General features: G+C 47.0%; 2 protein-coding genes across 5 annotated transcripts in view; both read right to left on the reverse strand.

Annotated features, from left to right (window-relative positions):
• Positions 1 to 5,601, reverse strand: part of LOC130908476 (receptor-type tyrosine-protein phosphatase mu-like) — a 50,139-nt gene extending 44,538 nt beyond the window's left edge. For all 4 annotated transcript variants that reach the window (XM_057823925.1, XM_057823922.1, XM_057823923.1 and 1 more), the window contains exon 1: positions 5,381 to 5,601. In XM_057823925.1, the coding sequence (XP_057679908.1) occupies positions 5,381 to 5,441 (61 nt within the window). In that variant the 5' untranslated portion in view covers positions 5,442 to 5,601. The remainder of the gene's footprint in view (positions 1 to 5,380) is intronic.
• Positions 5,602 to 11,067: 5,466 nt separating this feature from the next.
• gcm2 (glial cells missing transcription factor 2) lies at positions 11,068 to 16,071 on the reverse strand. The gene is made up of 8 exons (XM_057823886.1): positions 14,527 to 16,071; positions 13,041 to 13,104; positions 12,622 to 12,810; positions 12,435 to 12,547; positions 12,201 to 12,326; positions 11,878 to 12,134; positions 11,538 to 11,763; positions 11,068 to 11,464 (listed from the first exon to the last, which is right to left on the reverse strand). The coding sequence occupies exons 1-8, from the start codon at positions 14,872 to 14,874 to the stop codon at positions 11,216 to 11,218; spliced, it is 1,572 nt and encodes a 523-aa protein (XP_057679869.1). The 5' UTR covers positions 14,875 to 16,071; the 3' UTR covers positions 11,068 to 11,215.
• Positions 16,072 to 16,485: the final 414 nt, after the last annotated feature.

Consider the following 16,485-nt stretch of genomic DNA (forward strand, 5'->3'; position numbering starts at 1 on the left):
GCTTGATTTTGTAAGCTTTGAACTAATGTATCAACCTCATGGAAGAGTACCATGTCAATGCGTGACAACTTGTATTGTCTACACCAAAATGTTTGACATTCTTATATTTTAGAGATGTGTTGAAAAGTGATGTCAACCAAGGACAGACACAAATTTATAATAAAGAACTTATTTCAAGTATATTATTTTTTAGGTTACATTTTCATGATCCACATCATGCTACTGCTGCTGGTGCCTGCCAGTGGTGACTGCTGGCTGTAGGCACTAAGCCCCTTTTTAATTAGCAAAAAACAAACAAACAAAAAAAAGCCTTTATTTTATGTTTTGACGGCTGACCATTGCCATCCATTTTTTTCTGCTGCTCTTGGTCCCTGGGGAAACCGTAGTGCACAAGCAACCATCACAGGCCACTGATCTATAAAATGTTAGGTGTAAACAATGAAACATGACACCAACTGTTCAATAAAAAAAGAATGATTTTCTTTATCAAAGGCTTATAAGTTGTTATACGTTACACACCATGTTTAGGAAAATAATCAAATGTAGTTCCTGTCTTGTAATCATTTTGTGTTGTCCAAAATGAAAAATGCCTCTAAAGAGGTACAGGTTTAGTTTTGCTAAAATTAGAGGCTATATTTAAATTTGGTTAAGTTCTGCAGGAAATATTTATTAAGTGTCATTTCTTTGTGTTTCATGTCAAACTAAGTCTATAAAATAAAAAGGAAAAGGAAAATGTACACACATATAAGCATTAGAAAGTGCAACAATAAAGAAAAGTGGAAAATAGAATTTAAAAGTCGTGACCACAAACCCATTTTGGGTAACAAAAGTGTGCGTCAATGTGACAAAACAAACTAAGAACTACCACTTAGAACTTGGGAACAAAAAACTGGATGTTATACGTGGCGTTATTATCTTTAATCTATTACCACAGGTTGGTGAATCAAGGACATTCTGTGGAAAAACATTATTCTAGTTGTGAAAAAGGAAAAATCATCTTGCATTTAATGTAAAAGTCGATTTCCCGTGCTAATGCTAACACAAACGTGATACCTGCACTCCACAACTTGGGAAAGTTCCCTTCTGCGTACATAGTTTTCAGTTGTCGCCTTACCACTCCAAATGTAATACTAGCATTTACACTCACCGGTCACTTTATTAGGTACCCCTGTCCGACTGCTCGTTAACACTTCATTTCTAATCAGCCAATCACATGGCGGGAACTCAGTGCATTTAGGCATCTTTAAGACAATCTCCTGCATAGGGATGGGAATCGAAATCCGATTCCAATTCGGAACCGGTTCCGAGTGTTTCGAGGCCTCGACATCACAATGAAAAAGCCTTAACGATCCCTTTAACGATTCCTAAAGACGCGTATTGCGTCGTGACGTGTGTTGTTGTCCAGACGCATCAAACTAGCATGGCGCCAAGAACCACTCGCTCCAAAGTTTGACTACACTTCACCAGGAAAGAGTGTGAAAATGAAAGGTTACGACGGGTAAGCACGAGCATTGCAGCCATAAACATAACAATGACAGCACGTAGGTTCAAACGCTCGAAAGTGTGTCTTCACTTCACGAGGAAAAATTACAACAAAGCGACTTGCAGTCATTGCAAGGTGGAGATAACTGCATCGGGAGGGAATACGATTGCGCTGTCCTCACAGAGAGGCTAACGGTCAGTCCTGGCTATAAAAAATAAAATAAAAGTCCCGGCTATACAGCTAGCTAAACTCCCAAATGACGATGCAGAAGACGTTGGTATAATTTGCTGACTTTATTCAACCATCACTTGAAGAGTGAAACTAAGACTAGAAATGAAACAAATCAATTTCGTCCCCAATAACAAACAGGTTTGCATCAACGTAAATCAGCGATGATTAGCTGCTAATAACAGTATGGTTAGCATTCGTTCGCTAGCATTAGCACATCGTTCAAACCACTACACAACTGGATTTAAGTGTCCGATCGCGAGTGGAAACACAACAACAACAACACAAAAGATGATACATACAGGCGTTGCCTCTGTAGATATTAACATTAACAAAGAACGTAGGCTCGTAGAAGTGTTTCCCTCTCTCACTCACTTGGATGCGGCATTTCTTCTTTGGGTGTATGCGCGCTCCAGAACTCCTCAAACTGCGGCCCGCGGCCCAAATACGGCCCGCATCCACATTTGGTCCGGCCATTTTGAATTTTTTTTTTTTTTTTTCTCAATCGTGTTATTTATTTTCTGGCCTTTTCCTTGAAGAATTCAGAGAGGGTTATTTGGTTATTATCTATTTAATTAATAGTGTTTTTATTATTAATTATTATTATTATTATAAAGAATCCAGAAAGGGTTATTTGATTGTGGCTTTCTGAAAAACAATAATTTTTTACATTTATGCACTTCTGCAATCGTCACACTTTTTCTGTAACAAACTGACCCCGGCCCCTCATCAGAGAAAAGTTATGTGGCCCTCACAGGAAAAAGTTTGGGGACCCCTGCTTTAACACATATTGCCAAAGGCAGAACAAAGACCTATCTGCCAATATATACCAATATTTTTTATTTCTATTAGATAAATGTTTCAGTAAAATGTTACACATTCTTGTGTATTTGCCACTTATTGCCACAGTTAACATTGAGGCTTTGGGCCTCTTTTGATCTCGTTGTGAGTTTGTAAGGTTGTGACTTCTGATTAAACAAACTCGATGCCAATCAAAACGTTTGTTCTTTTCCCCCAAATTAGAATCGATAAAGAATCGAATCGTTAAGCAATATCGATAATGGAATCGGAATCGTAAAAATCCTATCAATTCCCATCCCTACTCCTGCAGTTCAAACCGTGCATCAGTATGGGGAAGAAAGGGGATTTGAGTGACTTGGAACGTGGCATGGTTGTTGGTGTCTGAAGGGCTGGTCTGAGTATTTCAGAAACTGCTGATCTACTGGGATTTTCACGCACAACCATCTCTAGGGTTTACAGACAATGGTTCGAAAAAGAAAAAATATCCAGTGAGCGGCAGTTCTGTGGGCGGAAATGCCTTGTTGAGGTCAGAGGAGAATGGCCAGACTGGTTCGAGCTGATAGAAAGGCAACAGTGACTCAAACAGCGACTTGTTGAATCTATGCTTCGAATAATTGAGGCAATTCTGAAGGCAAAAGGGGGTCCAACCCGTTACTAGCATGGTGTACCTAATAAAGTGGACGGTGAGTGTATATATATCCGTCATAATGCAATGACATAATCAAACAAGTACTTAGATACGGGTTTAATCCATTTTTCCATAAATGTCGCAATTACCGTTGTCAGTTACATTGAAAACCACTACAGCGCTCCTTGTGCTTGGAACGACTCACGTCCTACATGAACCACGTGACCACCCGCAGCGACATCAAAGAGTGTCGTAACCCTTTTTATACGGCTCTGGGTAGCCCGTATTCAAATATCATAAAGACATTGAAAATTGAACATGAATTAACAGCAAATACAAACATACGAGCAGTGGCGCAACTACACGTTGAGCGGCGAATGCCACGCATATGGGCGCGAGCCGACAGGGGGCGCTGTCATGAGGAACCACCCCCCCCACCGCCATCACTCTAGGTCCCTGTCAAAATTACTCCTACTCACGTTTTTTTTTTTTTACTTACACCTTTTAATGATCATTAGGAAAGTGAATAGATTGTTGCTAACGAAGGTGATTATCGATTTTCGCCAGCCGCAACGCCAGCAGTCTTTGTTTGTGTGTAATGTGAGGCTGTGCGCGCGCGTCAGTGATTAAAGCAAGAGAGAGAGAGTTCACTGCTGGTCTGCTCCACTCAGGTTCGGTCGCTGAATCAATAATATTAAGAAGTGTCGCCAGTCAGATTGTCTTAGATCCGGTTTGCCTCCGTCAGAGGCAAGTCAATGAAGCTAATTGTATTGTTTGTTGATGACACATTACTACTTAGCACGGAGCGCTAAGCTACTTAGCGATCATGCTAATCAGTGTGTCTTTTTGTGTTGTTTTTTGGAGAATGATATCGGCACTTCATTTATTGTTAGCTAGTCAATTTGTCACATCTCTTTTTATGAAGAAACCACACATATAAACCCATCCTGATAACAGCGTAAAGGCTCAGCAATAAACTACCATTAAAACTGTTTATTATTCATACTAGGGTGTGCTTTTAAATTGGATTCAGACTGTATTTATGAACAACTGATTCATTACGGTCCGCCTCCTCCTTATTTGATTTTATTGTTCAAAGGAAATGACAAATTTGCTGACACAATTTATATCAGCGTTTTACCCACAAGACAAAAATAAATGTCAATCAGCAGCACTTTTTTTTTTTAATTTGAATGAACAGGACTGTCTGATTTGTGTACAATAGAAATTCTTGTTATGTTTAATACTGACAATTTTTACTAAAAACTTGAATTGGTTTTATGTACTTGAAACAGCACTCTTGTGGTAAAAAAGTGTCATTTATCAGATTAAACGATTAATTAATCGTCCAATTAATCGATGAATAAAAATCATCGTTAGTTGCAGCCCTATCACTAACATACTAAAAAAGATGCGACCTAAAAAAAGTCTGTCTGCCGGTTGGGGCACCATTTTTCATTTCGCACACCCTAAAAAGAATGGGTAGTTGCGCCCCTGCCTACGAGCAAAAACCTGCACCACATCACTCAAAAACGCAAACATGAGAGCTCACACAAAACATGAGACTACTGTAAACGCACAGAGAGAGAATATGTCCAAATGTGAACGCTACGCAAAGTCTAAAAAATGTGCACAAAATCCACAAATGAAGACAGATTGAAAAAGCAAAAGGGAGCAAAAAGAATGAACAAGACAAGGTTGAAACAAGTGAAAATTGGAAGGCATCTACGTGACAACGAGTACGCACGCATGAACATTGACACACACGAAAAGGTGAAAACACTACAGTAAGATGAAAACAAGAAAAAGGAGCAGATAATACATGCGCGCAACACACAACGGCGAAGATACATTGAAGCAGTAGACAAAAAAAGATAAGAGTGAAAAAACAAATCACGCAACTCCAAAAAACATGAGAAGCCAGAAAGCTGCCACACATGCACACATGAAAAAAGGCAAGTGAAAACATACATGTACACAACACACAAAGAGGAATACAAGTCAAACGTGACCACTGGAGCGGCCCAAAAGATGAAGATGATGAAAAGCAGGAAACGAAGGGAGGACATTTTCCACATGGAAACTTGGATGCCGACACACAGATGTCTGCCTGCCCCCCCTCAACCCCTACACACACGCGCGCGCACTCCAGCAACCCACCCAGGTCCAAGTCCGGTTCGTGTTACTGGCGTAGTTGTGTAGTTGTTGCGTAGTTGTGTTGAGTGCGTGCTCGCGCTTACCTCTAAGCGCCGCCGTCGCATGTAACGAAAGAAAAAGCGGCAACAAAGTTAAAGCGTTCATTTTCTCCTGGTTCGAGAGCGGGTTCCAGTCCTAGTTGTCGGTCCTCCGTCGGCTTTGAGCCAAGGGCGAGTCTTGGACTTTTTCCTCTTCTTCTTCTTCTTCAGCTTTTTTCTCTCCGGCTTGTGGCGTCCGTCACGCACACGCGCGCTCACGCTCTAACGTGCGCGAGCCCTTTTCCTGCGCGGGGTAGGGGAGGGCAGCGGAGAGTTGAAGAGAGGAGGGGGCGAGTCACCCTCCTGACGTCACGCCTCAACGGGGCGGGCGGGCGGGCGTGCCGTTGTTTGGGGTGGGGGTGGGGGGGGCAATATTTATTGATCATGTTGATGAAAATGATTATGATGTCGATGAAGATGGAAGAAGATCATCATCGTCATCCTGCTTAGCTCTTGTTTTATTCCGCTGCATGGCAGTGTAGTTGCTCGTGCCTTTTGTCAATTAACATTCATCGATTGTCATTAGCGTAAGCGCCATCAATGCGCCTCTGTGTGTCTCCTGGCACAAAGTCTCCTTTCACTTCCACGCGCCGAGCATCAAGCTCGACGGCGACCCCTGCCGAACGGAAAACGCCATTCTCGGCATTCCGTTGGTCGCGGACCTTTTTCCAATCAGATGAAATGCCGTTTTCACCCTTCGTACTAGGCCACTCGTTTCAGTCAAATCCATTGGTTTGAACGTCTAGCATAGTCAACGGTAGACAACAAGTTCAACGCTATGAAGAAGGGAGAAGAAAAAAGGATGAACAATTTTTCATTTATACGGGTATTTTGTTTTTTTTAATAGATCAAACTATTATTCCCAAAATATAAAAGCTGTAAGGTCATTTCTGTATACACATCCTCTATATCAAGGATCCCCAACCGCCGGGCCGGGGACCGCTACCGGTCCCTGACGCATTTATCACCGGGGCCGCGTTCTGGCCCACGCGTGCGTCGTAGATAGCGGTACATCTTATGGGCGCCTGTCCTCAATAATGACGTTGGCGCATCCAATTTGTTCCCGGAGACAACACCTCAGCAAAGATGAGTGAAACGCATATCCTTTTTTACAGGGGAAGAGCCAGAAGACAACCTTCTTTTAACAGACAATACCAAGAGTCCTTCCTAAAACGTGGCTTACCAGCAACAGACCGAGTCTGCCAAAAGCTAGGAAACGAGGCGACGAAGCCCTCGAAGCTGCTTCGGCATCTTTTTTGATTCGGTCGTTCTCAGCCGAACCATAGGTAACCATTATCCATCCATTAGCTTTCACTTAATCCGGGGTCGGCAGCAGCTGCAGAGCCTCTTCAACCGGCTCCTCCGGCGGGATCCCGAGCCAGCCGAGGGGAAAAAAATGATAAGAATACTTAAATAGTCTTTGCCAAAATTCCAAGGGAAAACAGTTGCATTTGGCTGTATCGCGAGCAAGAATCAGGAATCCTTTTTTTTTTTGTTGAAAGAAAAAGCCAGCATGAAGGACAGAAACAATAACCGAGGGCCGTGCACATCGATAAAACGGGACGCGCCGAGAACAGTGCACATCGTATCGCTAAAGCCGAGAAAGCTTTCACGATCGGAGAAAAATGGGTCGCGACGGAGGATTTGCCCATCTCCCGTCACACATGGACGGGACCGTCCGGTCTCCACGAAACGAGCTCGGGCCTCCCGCCGGCCGAATGTTGTTACGCTTTTTAACCAACACCGGTTCATAAACCCCGTCGCGTTTTGTTCTATTTGCTGTATTTTGTTTTGTCAAGGCATTGCCGGGCCGTAGGGTGAAAAGGCCCACGTATGTCACGTGGTGCTAAAAAGTGTGAAAGCAAGTCCACAGACAGCAGAATTTCATCACAGACAGTTTGAGAACGAAGCAAGCGATGGATGACAGAAGAGAACAGCTTGGTGTCATCGTCGAAAATCGTCGTTGTTCGGAAGGAAAACACCCACCCACCAATTTGGTGCCGTGCTTGCCATTCAGACGAATCATCTAAAGTTTTGGACGCACGGACGAACGCAAGCGTGTCTGTCAGCTTCGTGATGTAACGCCGCCACCTAACGGACAAACAGGCAAGGTGCGGCTTGAATGAATCGCATCGGAACCAAGCCGTTCGCGCGCGCCGCGCGGCCGCCCTCTCCGGGAAAGCTACTCAGGTGCATCTCAAGTCATCAGAATATCTTGGAAAACTTTTGGGTCTCGCAGTCAGATTTACTGTGTATAGGATTGTGTGGGGTCTTTTTTTAGGGGGGGGGGGCAAGCTATTTTCTTGCCATTTTTGTCATGATGGCAGAGGAAATATTAAAGTTCAGCATCTCAGAAATGAAAACATCAGATATTTTGGGCCTAAAAAGTCTTGTGACATCAATTTTAATGACCTTTGCAAACATTTGGTGTTATTTCACAGATTCCCATTTGGGCGTGTAAAATGATGACCCTAAATCTCCTAATATTATAGGTATATATTAAAACTAAAGAGTGACCATTCAATCTTGTAATGTTACAACTGAAATATTCGACTCGTGTTTCGGAACATTGCGACTTTATTCATTAAAAAATGATATTACTTCCATCAAATCATATTACAAATTCAGTCTTCAATCATGTAACAAAGAGAGTTCTAAAAAAAGATTTTTCTATATTCAAATTTTTGGAAAAAGTCCATTTGACATTTTCCTAATCACCTTCCGAACAACGAAGAGGACTCCTTTTCACCAATCTCGGAATCGGCCGACGGCCGCACCTTTCTTGGCTCGAGAGGAGCACCCTGCCATTAAGCCTATGTGGATGGGGACATTTAACAACAACTGAGCGGCGTACATTGGGGACCGATATTGCGGAGAATGGCTGGCTATCGACTTCAATGTGAAATCAGAAGGCACGGAAAATGGCGCCGCGCAAAAAATAAAAGTCTACTAGAGTTGCGGGATTGATTTCAAGAAGCCCGAGCGGACACTTCATCCGCTTTGTGGAAGCGGAGCTCAGCTGCCCCGCGGCCGCACTCCAGTCGCGGAGGCCTTTCATCAAGGGCGGCCGCCACCTGCTCACCGCCGACGTCTGACCACTCGAGGCCCTTTCATCTTCTCTATTACTCCGCGTCTCAGCTATTTGGGCGTTCGCCGGTGCCGACGTTACCCCTTTGTCGTTTAACCCGTCGGCCGCCGTCGCCGTCCGATCCGTTTGTAGCGGAAGGGCCGGCGGCCGACGAACCGCTATTCGTTTATCGTCACGGAGCGTGAACTCTTTCGCCGAGATGGCCATCGCGTGGCGTCTGATTGTTCTTCTGCAGTAAATTTCCGGTTCGTTCGAGGTCGGCGACGAACCAAAAAACAAACCAACCAACCAACCAACGGACAAATGTCAATCAAGTCAGAATAAACGAACGTCGGTTCGCCCCTCCCGGTCAAAACGGATCGGACATCTAGCGCTGAAATATTAGCACTGGCGGCCACTCCTTCCATCTAGTTCAGGGATGGGCAAACTATTCCACAAAGGGCTGCAGTGAGTGCGGGTTTCCGTTCCAACCCATCAAGAGGAAACCTTTTCACCAATCTGGTGTCTTGCAAGCCCAATCAGTTGATCGCAGTCAGGTGCTTCTCGTTTCAGCAGAAACCTCATTGGTTAAACTGTCTGTACTGGATCAGTTGGAACAAAGACCAGGACCCACTACGGCCCTTGAGGACTAGTTTGCCCACCCCGTTCTTAGTTGAAATGAATTGGACATCTATCCTTACGTATGTCGGGCAGTGACAGAAATCTTAGGTATAATACAACGCACGACCCTGGCGAAAAACAGCATCAACTTCAAACGCCTGCTGAAGAGTCATTGGAGCCGTTAGCTTGATCCCAAATGTCTTTTGCCTACGTAGGCCCAACAGCAGTGGCCTACAAAGTAGCAAAGTGAAGAAGCGTTTTGGGAAAAAAGTGGAAAGTAAGTTGGGAGGAGCCTGGCTGGCAGTCAGTCGCTAGCATTCCTGACGCGGGTCGCCGAGCACGACTCTCGGCGCATCCATCATGTGACGCGACGCTGTCTGCCGCTCGGGCGCACGCGCGGTAGTCGCAGGCGAGACGGGAAGATGACATGTTTACTCAGCGGCTTCCTGCTAACGGAGCGCTCCGGCTCCGCTCTCCCCTAGCGAGCTGTAGATCACAAACGCGTCACGCTCAGACCTGTCCCGTCCTGAGCTCTCATCAAAGATAAACTTCAACATAAACCAACCTCATTCTTCTTCACTCAGGCGCTAACTTCCTGTTCTGTCAAAACACACGCACGCACACCTGGTTCCAGAAGCTAGCGCGGAGCAGGACCGGGTTCTTACTCTTACACCGAGCGAACACCCCCCCAAACTAACGACTCGTGTTGTCCCGGGTCAGCCTGGCTCAAAACTCGATCCGGTGTCAACGGCGTTTTGGTTCAAGTCGGAGAAGTAACACTGAGCCCCATCTCCACACAGACCCGTTTGAAGGGGTGCAATCTCCAGGTCCGAGACACCATTAGCACTGACGACCCGGTCGCACTCTTCCTGCGAGTCTTTTATGTGCAAGTCAAAGCTAAACGCAGACCCGCGTCCAGGTTCGAGCCACTATCAGCCCGAAGGACCGGGTCGCGCTCTTCCCGCGTGTCCTTCACGTGACCTCAAGATGTTAGGGTTTGACGCGCACGCACGCGGGTGTGCGCACACCTCGCTCGCATGCACGTCGCTTTAGCGCGAGGCTACCTGTGCGCGTCTTTGATGTGAACGTGTCTTGTTGATGTTGGCGTCCACGTCGCGAAAGGAAGATGAAAAGCGCCATCATGCCGGTACTGGCTCTGGACGTCTACGTGATGAGACGCTGATGAGACGCTCCGATACGCGCCGATGATACGATCGCGGCCGAAACGAGTCGGGCCGGTCGGGGCGGGAGGAGGGAGGCGTTCCGATCCGCTTTCTTCACGACAACAACTTTTTGTTTTTATTTTAAAAGCGACGCTGAAAAACGGTCGGCCGCCGGGACGGCCGAGTCGAAGCTCGGATCGGAGACCCGAGACGACGATGATTTATTCAACCGAGGAAAAGATTTGCGTGTGAAAAGTCAGCGATGAAGATCAGCAGAGGAGAAGAAGATGAGAAGATAAGAACATGTTGCTGAAAGGATAGAATTACTGGCTGACTTCCAACTCAAAACAGATCCCGCTCGACCAATGGCGACGCGGCTTTTTCTCCTCCTCGCACCTGTGCCGCCGAGTCACCCCTTGGCTGACCTTCAATCTCTAATCACCTTCACCTCACCTTGAACTCTCCGGAGGCGCGAAGACGACTCGTTCTAATGGAACGTAGTGACAGACACCAAACGCTTCCTGTCCACACACGTTTATTACCCACACACATTTAGACTTCCAGTTCTCATCTTAATGCTTTGGTGTCAAACACTTGACTGCTTTTCAGCCTTTTTTCCTAAGAGCGCGCACCATCAAAGACCAGGTCGTTAGGAGTCGGTGAGAAAATGATTGGCCGCCGAATAAATAAGACAAACGACATGCGAGAGTTGTGGCGTCGCCGACACCTCGCCGAAAATGAGAGGAAGTCTCTACTAGGTCCCAGGGCCCAAAAAAGCTGAGGACGAAACGACGTCCGTCTCCGAGATGAAATGTTCAAAAATCTAGCTATCTGCCACACACGCTAGCTTTCCATTGTAGTTTGTTGGCGCAGTCCGGAGCGCTTTACTTGGAGGAAGTATTTCTCCCGAAATCAGTTTGCGTTCGTATTGGGGCAAGAGAGATGGCGGCGTCACGGTCCGAGAGGTCGGTTCCGTCATCGCCGTCGACGTCAGTAGTCGTCGTAGCGGAAGGCGTTGGCGTAGCCGTAGCGATAGTCGTAGGCGTCGGCTCGCTCCGTTTTTGTCTGCACCACTTCGGGCTGAAATGAAAGAGACTTGATGACGCCCCCGGACTCCTCCGTCACTTTGACTTGGGCCGAGAAGGACTCGTCCGTCGACGAGGAGCAGCCGGGGAGCCCCGGCTGAACTTTTGGACACGACTGGTAGGCGCCGCCCTTGGGACACGGCTGATACGACACCTGAGGACCACCGGCACGGTCAGCTCGGCGCCGACGGGAATGTCGGAGAGACGGTACGTACGGCTCGACTAACTTTGGTGGTGGTGGTGATGATGGTCTGCAGCGCGGCCGGAGACGCCGGGGGGTTTCCCGAGTAGCGGCACGGGTAGTCCGGACCGTAATAATGGTGGTTGTCGCCGTAGGACCCGGGATTCTTCAGGAGATCCTTCCAGCCGGGTTTCGGGAGCGGCGCGTCGAAGGAAGGAGAGGAGAGCGGCGCGGCCGTCGAGGACGTCTGACAACCGAGGACCGGAGCCACCCTGCGGACGTTCGCGCCACGGATTAGGACGTCTGACAACCGAGGACCGGAGCCACCCTGCGGACGTTCGCGCCACGGATTACGCCGCCGTTTGGTCCGAGCGCGGCGGGCTCACCTGGGGTCGCAGAAGTCCGAGGCCACCGGATAGGAAGGCGAGGTCAGGTAGCCTTGGAACTCGTATCCGGGTCTCCCCATGTAGAGCCTGGGATTGGCCGTCTTTTGCGCGGCGGGAGAACTCTCTCCCAGCGCGTTGTGAGGGTTGTAGTAGGGTTCCGAGCTTTGGAAGGCCGGGTAATGCTGAGGGAAGGTCGGTTCGATAAAGGAGAGCCGCTCGGCCGACTCGGCGCAGGAAAGCAGGGCGGGGCCGAGAGCCTGAAAGCGCACTCGTCAGCGAGAACGCCGCCGGTCGGAACGGCCGGTCCTCCTTTTCGGGTCTACCTGGGATTCAACGAGGCGCCTTTTGGGTGCGAACGGCGGTGAGCTTACTCGTCTTTTTACAGAACTTCTCCTGGCCTCCGTCTCGGACTTGGACTCTGGTCTGGGATGGTCGTGGACCCCTTTGGCCTGAAGAGGTACACGGCGAGAGAATCGGAAACCCGTCAGGAGAGAGCAGAGTTTCGGTGCCTCCTCGAGCGCCGTTTTAAGGATGAGAAGGTCTTCCCGCTTACCCACCTGGAAGAAGATGGCTTTCCCGTCCACCCTCCAGAAGTTGGTGACGGGGTAACCGCTGTGCCCTCGACACGGCAGCAGCTCCAGAGCGCCGCCGCAACTGGGACAAACCTTCTCTGGAAGCGGACGGCACGATAATACCCAGCCGGTCGTAGAGATGGAGGTCCGGCCCTGGGTCCGGGATACTCACTCTGCTGCTTCTGTCGCGCCTTGTCGCAGATGGCGGGCCGCAGTTGCAGTCGGGAACCGTCGGGCAGCGCGCAACCGCGAGAGCAGACCACCACGCCCAAGCAAGACTTCTTCAGGATCTGACAGTTGTGGTTGTTGGTGTTCCTCATGGCCCAGCCCGACAGGTGGCGCTGAGCGTTCTTGTCCTCCGCTAAAAACACCATTAGCTTAGCCTATTTTGCGCTACTGCGCACTCTTTCTGTGCCACTGACGACGATGGACGCGGCTCTTAAAAACTCAGTGAAAACGAGTTTATCACTTGGAGACGGCTAATCCATTCCAACTGGGAGTATGGCAGCGTTTCCCTTTCCCACCTCGAAAGGACGGGACGTCTATTGCCGTCAACGGCAGCCGATATTTGAAAAAAGATCTGTTTCTCACCGCTGTAGATGTAACGCACGTAGCCGTCCGTCCACTCCTGGAATGCGTCAAACTGCTTGGTGTCCTGCAAATGGTCGTTAGCGTGTTAGCCAAACGGAACTACAAAAACAGCAAAAAAGTCCTCCAAAAAATCACAAACAGGATGGTTGTATTTCTCATATCCAATTATTATTATATTTTGCATAAAACAAAATGGTGAAATTTTGATTCAGGTGAATCCATTTTCTCTACCACTTGTCGTGTATAAGAACCAAAATCATTCACTTTTCATTTGATTGTTTATATACAAGCAAAACTGTTTGTTATTTCAAAGCTATTGATCAGATAGGCTCGTGTGTGTGTGCGTGTTTGTGTGTGCACATGGACTTTTGTTGTTGAAACAGTCAAAACTGGTTTTAATATTTTGTTCCCAGTGAAACCAAAACACGCACACGCAAGCCTCGAAAATGTATACTGCATTTGAACAGGTCATCAAAAATGGTTCGCCTGGGAGCAAGAAGCAACTTGACATTTGCTTGCGTATCACGTAGAATCCGATGACTAACATTAAAGATAACACGACGCGACAACAAGACTAGCCCGAGACCGGAACTCGGCGAGAACTTGAAAAGACTTTTGGGGGTCTAGACTTGAGACCAGACCGCCCGGCAGGAGGTCTCAAAAAGTGCCTTACTCGCTAACTAAAATTGCTACGGATCAATATGAAATTTGCTAAGTATATTCCAAGGTCTGTGAAGTATACACATCGATCATCGGCTCACGTTTCACTTTTTTGTTGTCGTCTCAGGGCTAATTAATGACATTGATTAAGTGCACACTTATTGTTGCCCATACTGTAAGTAGAGGGTGCCGGGTCATCGTAGTTTATTTTGACCTTTTTATTCCGAATGTTTTCCTTCGACTCACATGTAATTGAAGTACTGGTTTTAAAAAAAAAAAAACGCTTTGTTTTGTTTTTGAGACTGAGATCGGGACCATAAAATCCCATATTAAAAAGATTTTTTTTTTTCTCTTTTTGACGTTATTCCTGTTACACTTATTTACAGCGGTGGTTAGTAACACAACAAAAATATATTTGTTTTTACCAATTGTTTTCTTCAAATCACAAGTCAAATTGAAGCGCCGGTCTTGACCGAAATTCGCCATTCCGGCCCAGACCGGGACAAGAGCAATATTTTCGGGAGTAGAAAGAAAACGAACACCTTCGAAAATGCATCCTTCAGACCAGGACCGGTCCGGAGAGTTACAACGCAAGTTTTAGACAATTGCTAAAAATTGTTTTTTTTCTTAACCATATGAATATTTCTTGAATTTGAATCATTTGCTGCCATTGGCGGCTATATCAGTCCTGCTGGCCAGTCCATTTGAAGAACCAACTCACGTGACAAACTCATTTAAAAAGTTAAACATTTTTAAAAAATTTTCAAGCCAGACAATTGGACTTTTATCACCGTCAACGGCACTGAAAATGTTCAAGGCAAAGGACCTGCGGGAGTTTGGGGTCGTTGATGTCCCAAGTGGACTTCATCCCGAAGGAGCACACGCAGTCCGCCTCCTCGCGATCCTCCGCTCGGGACATCCCCGGTCCGGTCGAGTCCGGGTCCGGATCCCGGTGCCGCTCCGGCTTCTCCCGTCGCCGTCTGCCGCTCCTCGGGACGATGGGCCAAAAGTCGGCGCTGCTCAGGGCCTCGGAGATCGCGGCGGATGCGGCTCCACTTACGCACGCTTCGGTCCCAATGAAAGACGAGGTGAGGAGCTCCGCGCTTTCCCAGGAGGGAGGGGCCTCGGATAGTGTGTGTGTACAGTATGGCACTGTGTGCATGTGTGTGCTCATTTGAACAAGTGTGTCTTGGATTCTGCGCAATAGTGGCTTTTGTCATTTTATTTTAGAGCAAGTTTGTTGTCTTAACTCTTCACTTATAACTTTTATATGTGGCCGTGCAGAAATAAATACATTTAAAACTAAAGCGGACCACTACCTAAGCAGGTACATTCAAAGCATCGCCATATTTTTTGGGTGTTAAATCACATTTGTAGATGTCAAATATATGAGTCTGTAAAGGACTTTGTTTTTTGACTGAATCAATCCCAGCAAGCATGTGAGTAGGCTGCCCACTGCTGGCTAACTGGTAATATACAGGCAACACAGGCACCAAAAAGTCCATGTGCTGTGCGCGCATGCCCTGTACTGGCAAATTCCTTATCCAAAATAAAATCCAAAAAAGGGCCGTGAGGATTGATGGATTATCATTAGAGAGAGAGAGAGAGAGAGACAGACAGAGAGATTCAAGACGGTTGTTGGTTTTCAAATTGCAGAGGAGTAGGACTTCAAAGTTAGCGTCCGCAACAACAACGTGAGTGGTGAACGGACAGGTCTTCGGCTTGTAATACAAAAGTCTTTGTTTTCCCTCTCGCATGTGCGCGCATGTAGTTGTGTTGTGGAAACAAGTCAATGTTTCCCTCAAAACAAACAAGTCATTAGTCATCAATTACAGACTTCTTAGCGCTCCACTCTTGCATTCAGTGTATAGACAGACAACAAGCGGTGGCACTTGTGTGTTTCCGATGCGCCGTATGTGTCCAAAATGCAAATTTCTCACAAATCTGAGGAAAATGGTACAAAGTTGTCACCATCTAACCTAAACCTGTCAGTCCAGTCTGAAAAGCGTAGCCATATTGAAGCGCCGTGGACCACGATCCCATTGTTCTTTTGCTGTAAATTCAGACGAGTGTATCACTCGTTCCCCAAAAGCAGATCCATTTGATCCAATCCATTTGAGCTGGGAGGGTTGGCTGCAGATGAATAAATGAACTAGCACTTTACATGGTGGTTTCACTTATGCCATGCAAAAGTCTTATAATGAGTTGACTGGACTTGCGCCCCTACGTGTTGTGCCACTAGAGGGCAGGAGAATTATAAATATACCCCTGCACGGGGTACTGCTTTAATAACTTGGATTTGGTATTCTATGCTACCACTAGAGGGAGCTTGAATTCAGCGCTTCAAAGTTAAGTCATTGCGCAACCCACCCCCTTTGATAGCTGGAGCCGAAAAGACCCCCCACCCCCCTTGCCCCCGGCCTCCTCTGGGCCCCCTTTTTAGACCATTTCCACCCTCACTCACTCAGGCGGTAGGGAGCCAAAACCAAAAGGAGTCGCAAGTATGATGCAAAAGCCAAAAGTGTCCTATGGAAATATAAACCTTGTAGTCTTCATACAATCATAACTTTATCAAATATTAAATCATCAAAGTCACCAGCCTACTTTTTTTCGTTTCTAGGAAATGATTGATGGACTAGTGAGGCGGATCAAGAAATAGGAATAAAATGACTCGCGAGTGCAAAAGTTGATCGGGCGAAATGTGGCCGGCATTCAGATTTGTTCGTGAATGAAGAGGCGGCCCCCGTTCCCTCAAGGGAGGTGGTACGTTCCGCCCCTCCCCCCT

Source organism: Corythoichthys intestinalis, chromosome 20 (genome assembly GCF_030265065.1).
Source record: "Corythoichthys intestinalis isolate RoL2023-P3 chromosome 20, ASM3026506v1, whole genome shotgun sequence".
Classification (NCBI taxonomy): Eukaryota; Metazoa; Chordata; class Actinopteri; order Syngnathiformes; family Syngnathidae; genus Corythoichthys; species Corythoichthys intestinalis.

Coding starts and splice junctions, on each gene's coding strand:
- gcm2 (XM_057823886.1), bottom strand. CDS start 14,874: ATGAGCACACACATGCACACAGTGCCATACTGTACACACACACTATCC. Junction 11,764..11,877: donor TCGGACTTCTGCGACCCCAG/GTGAGCCCGCCG, acceptor GAACGTCCGCAG/GGTGGCTCCGGTCCTCGGTT. Junction 11,465..11,537: donor TCATCACCACCACCACCAAA/GTTAGTCGAGCC, acceptor GGTGGTCCTCAG/GTGTCGTATCAGCCGTGTCC.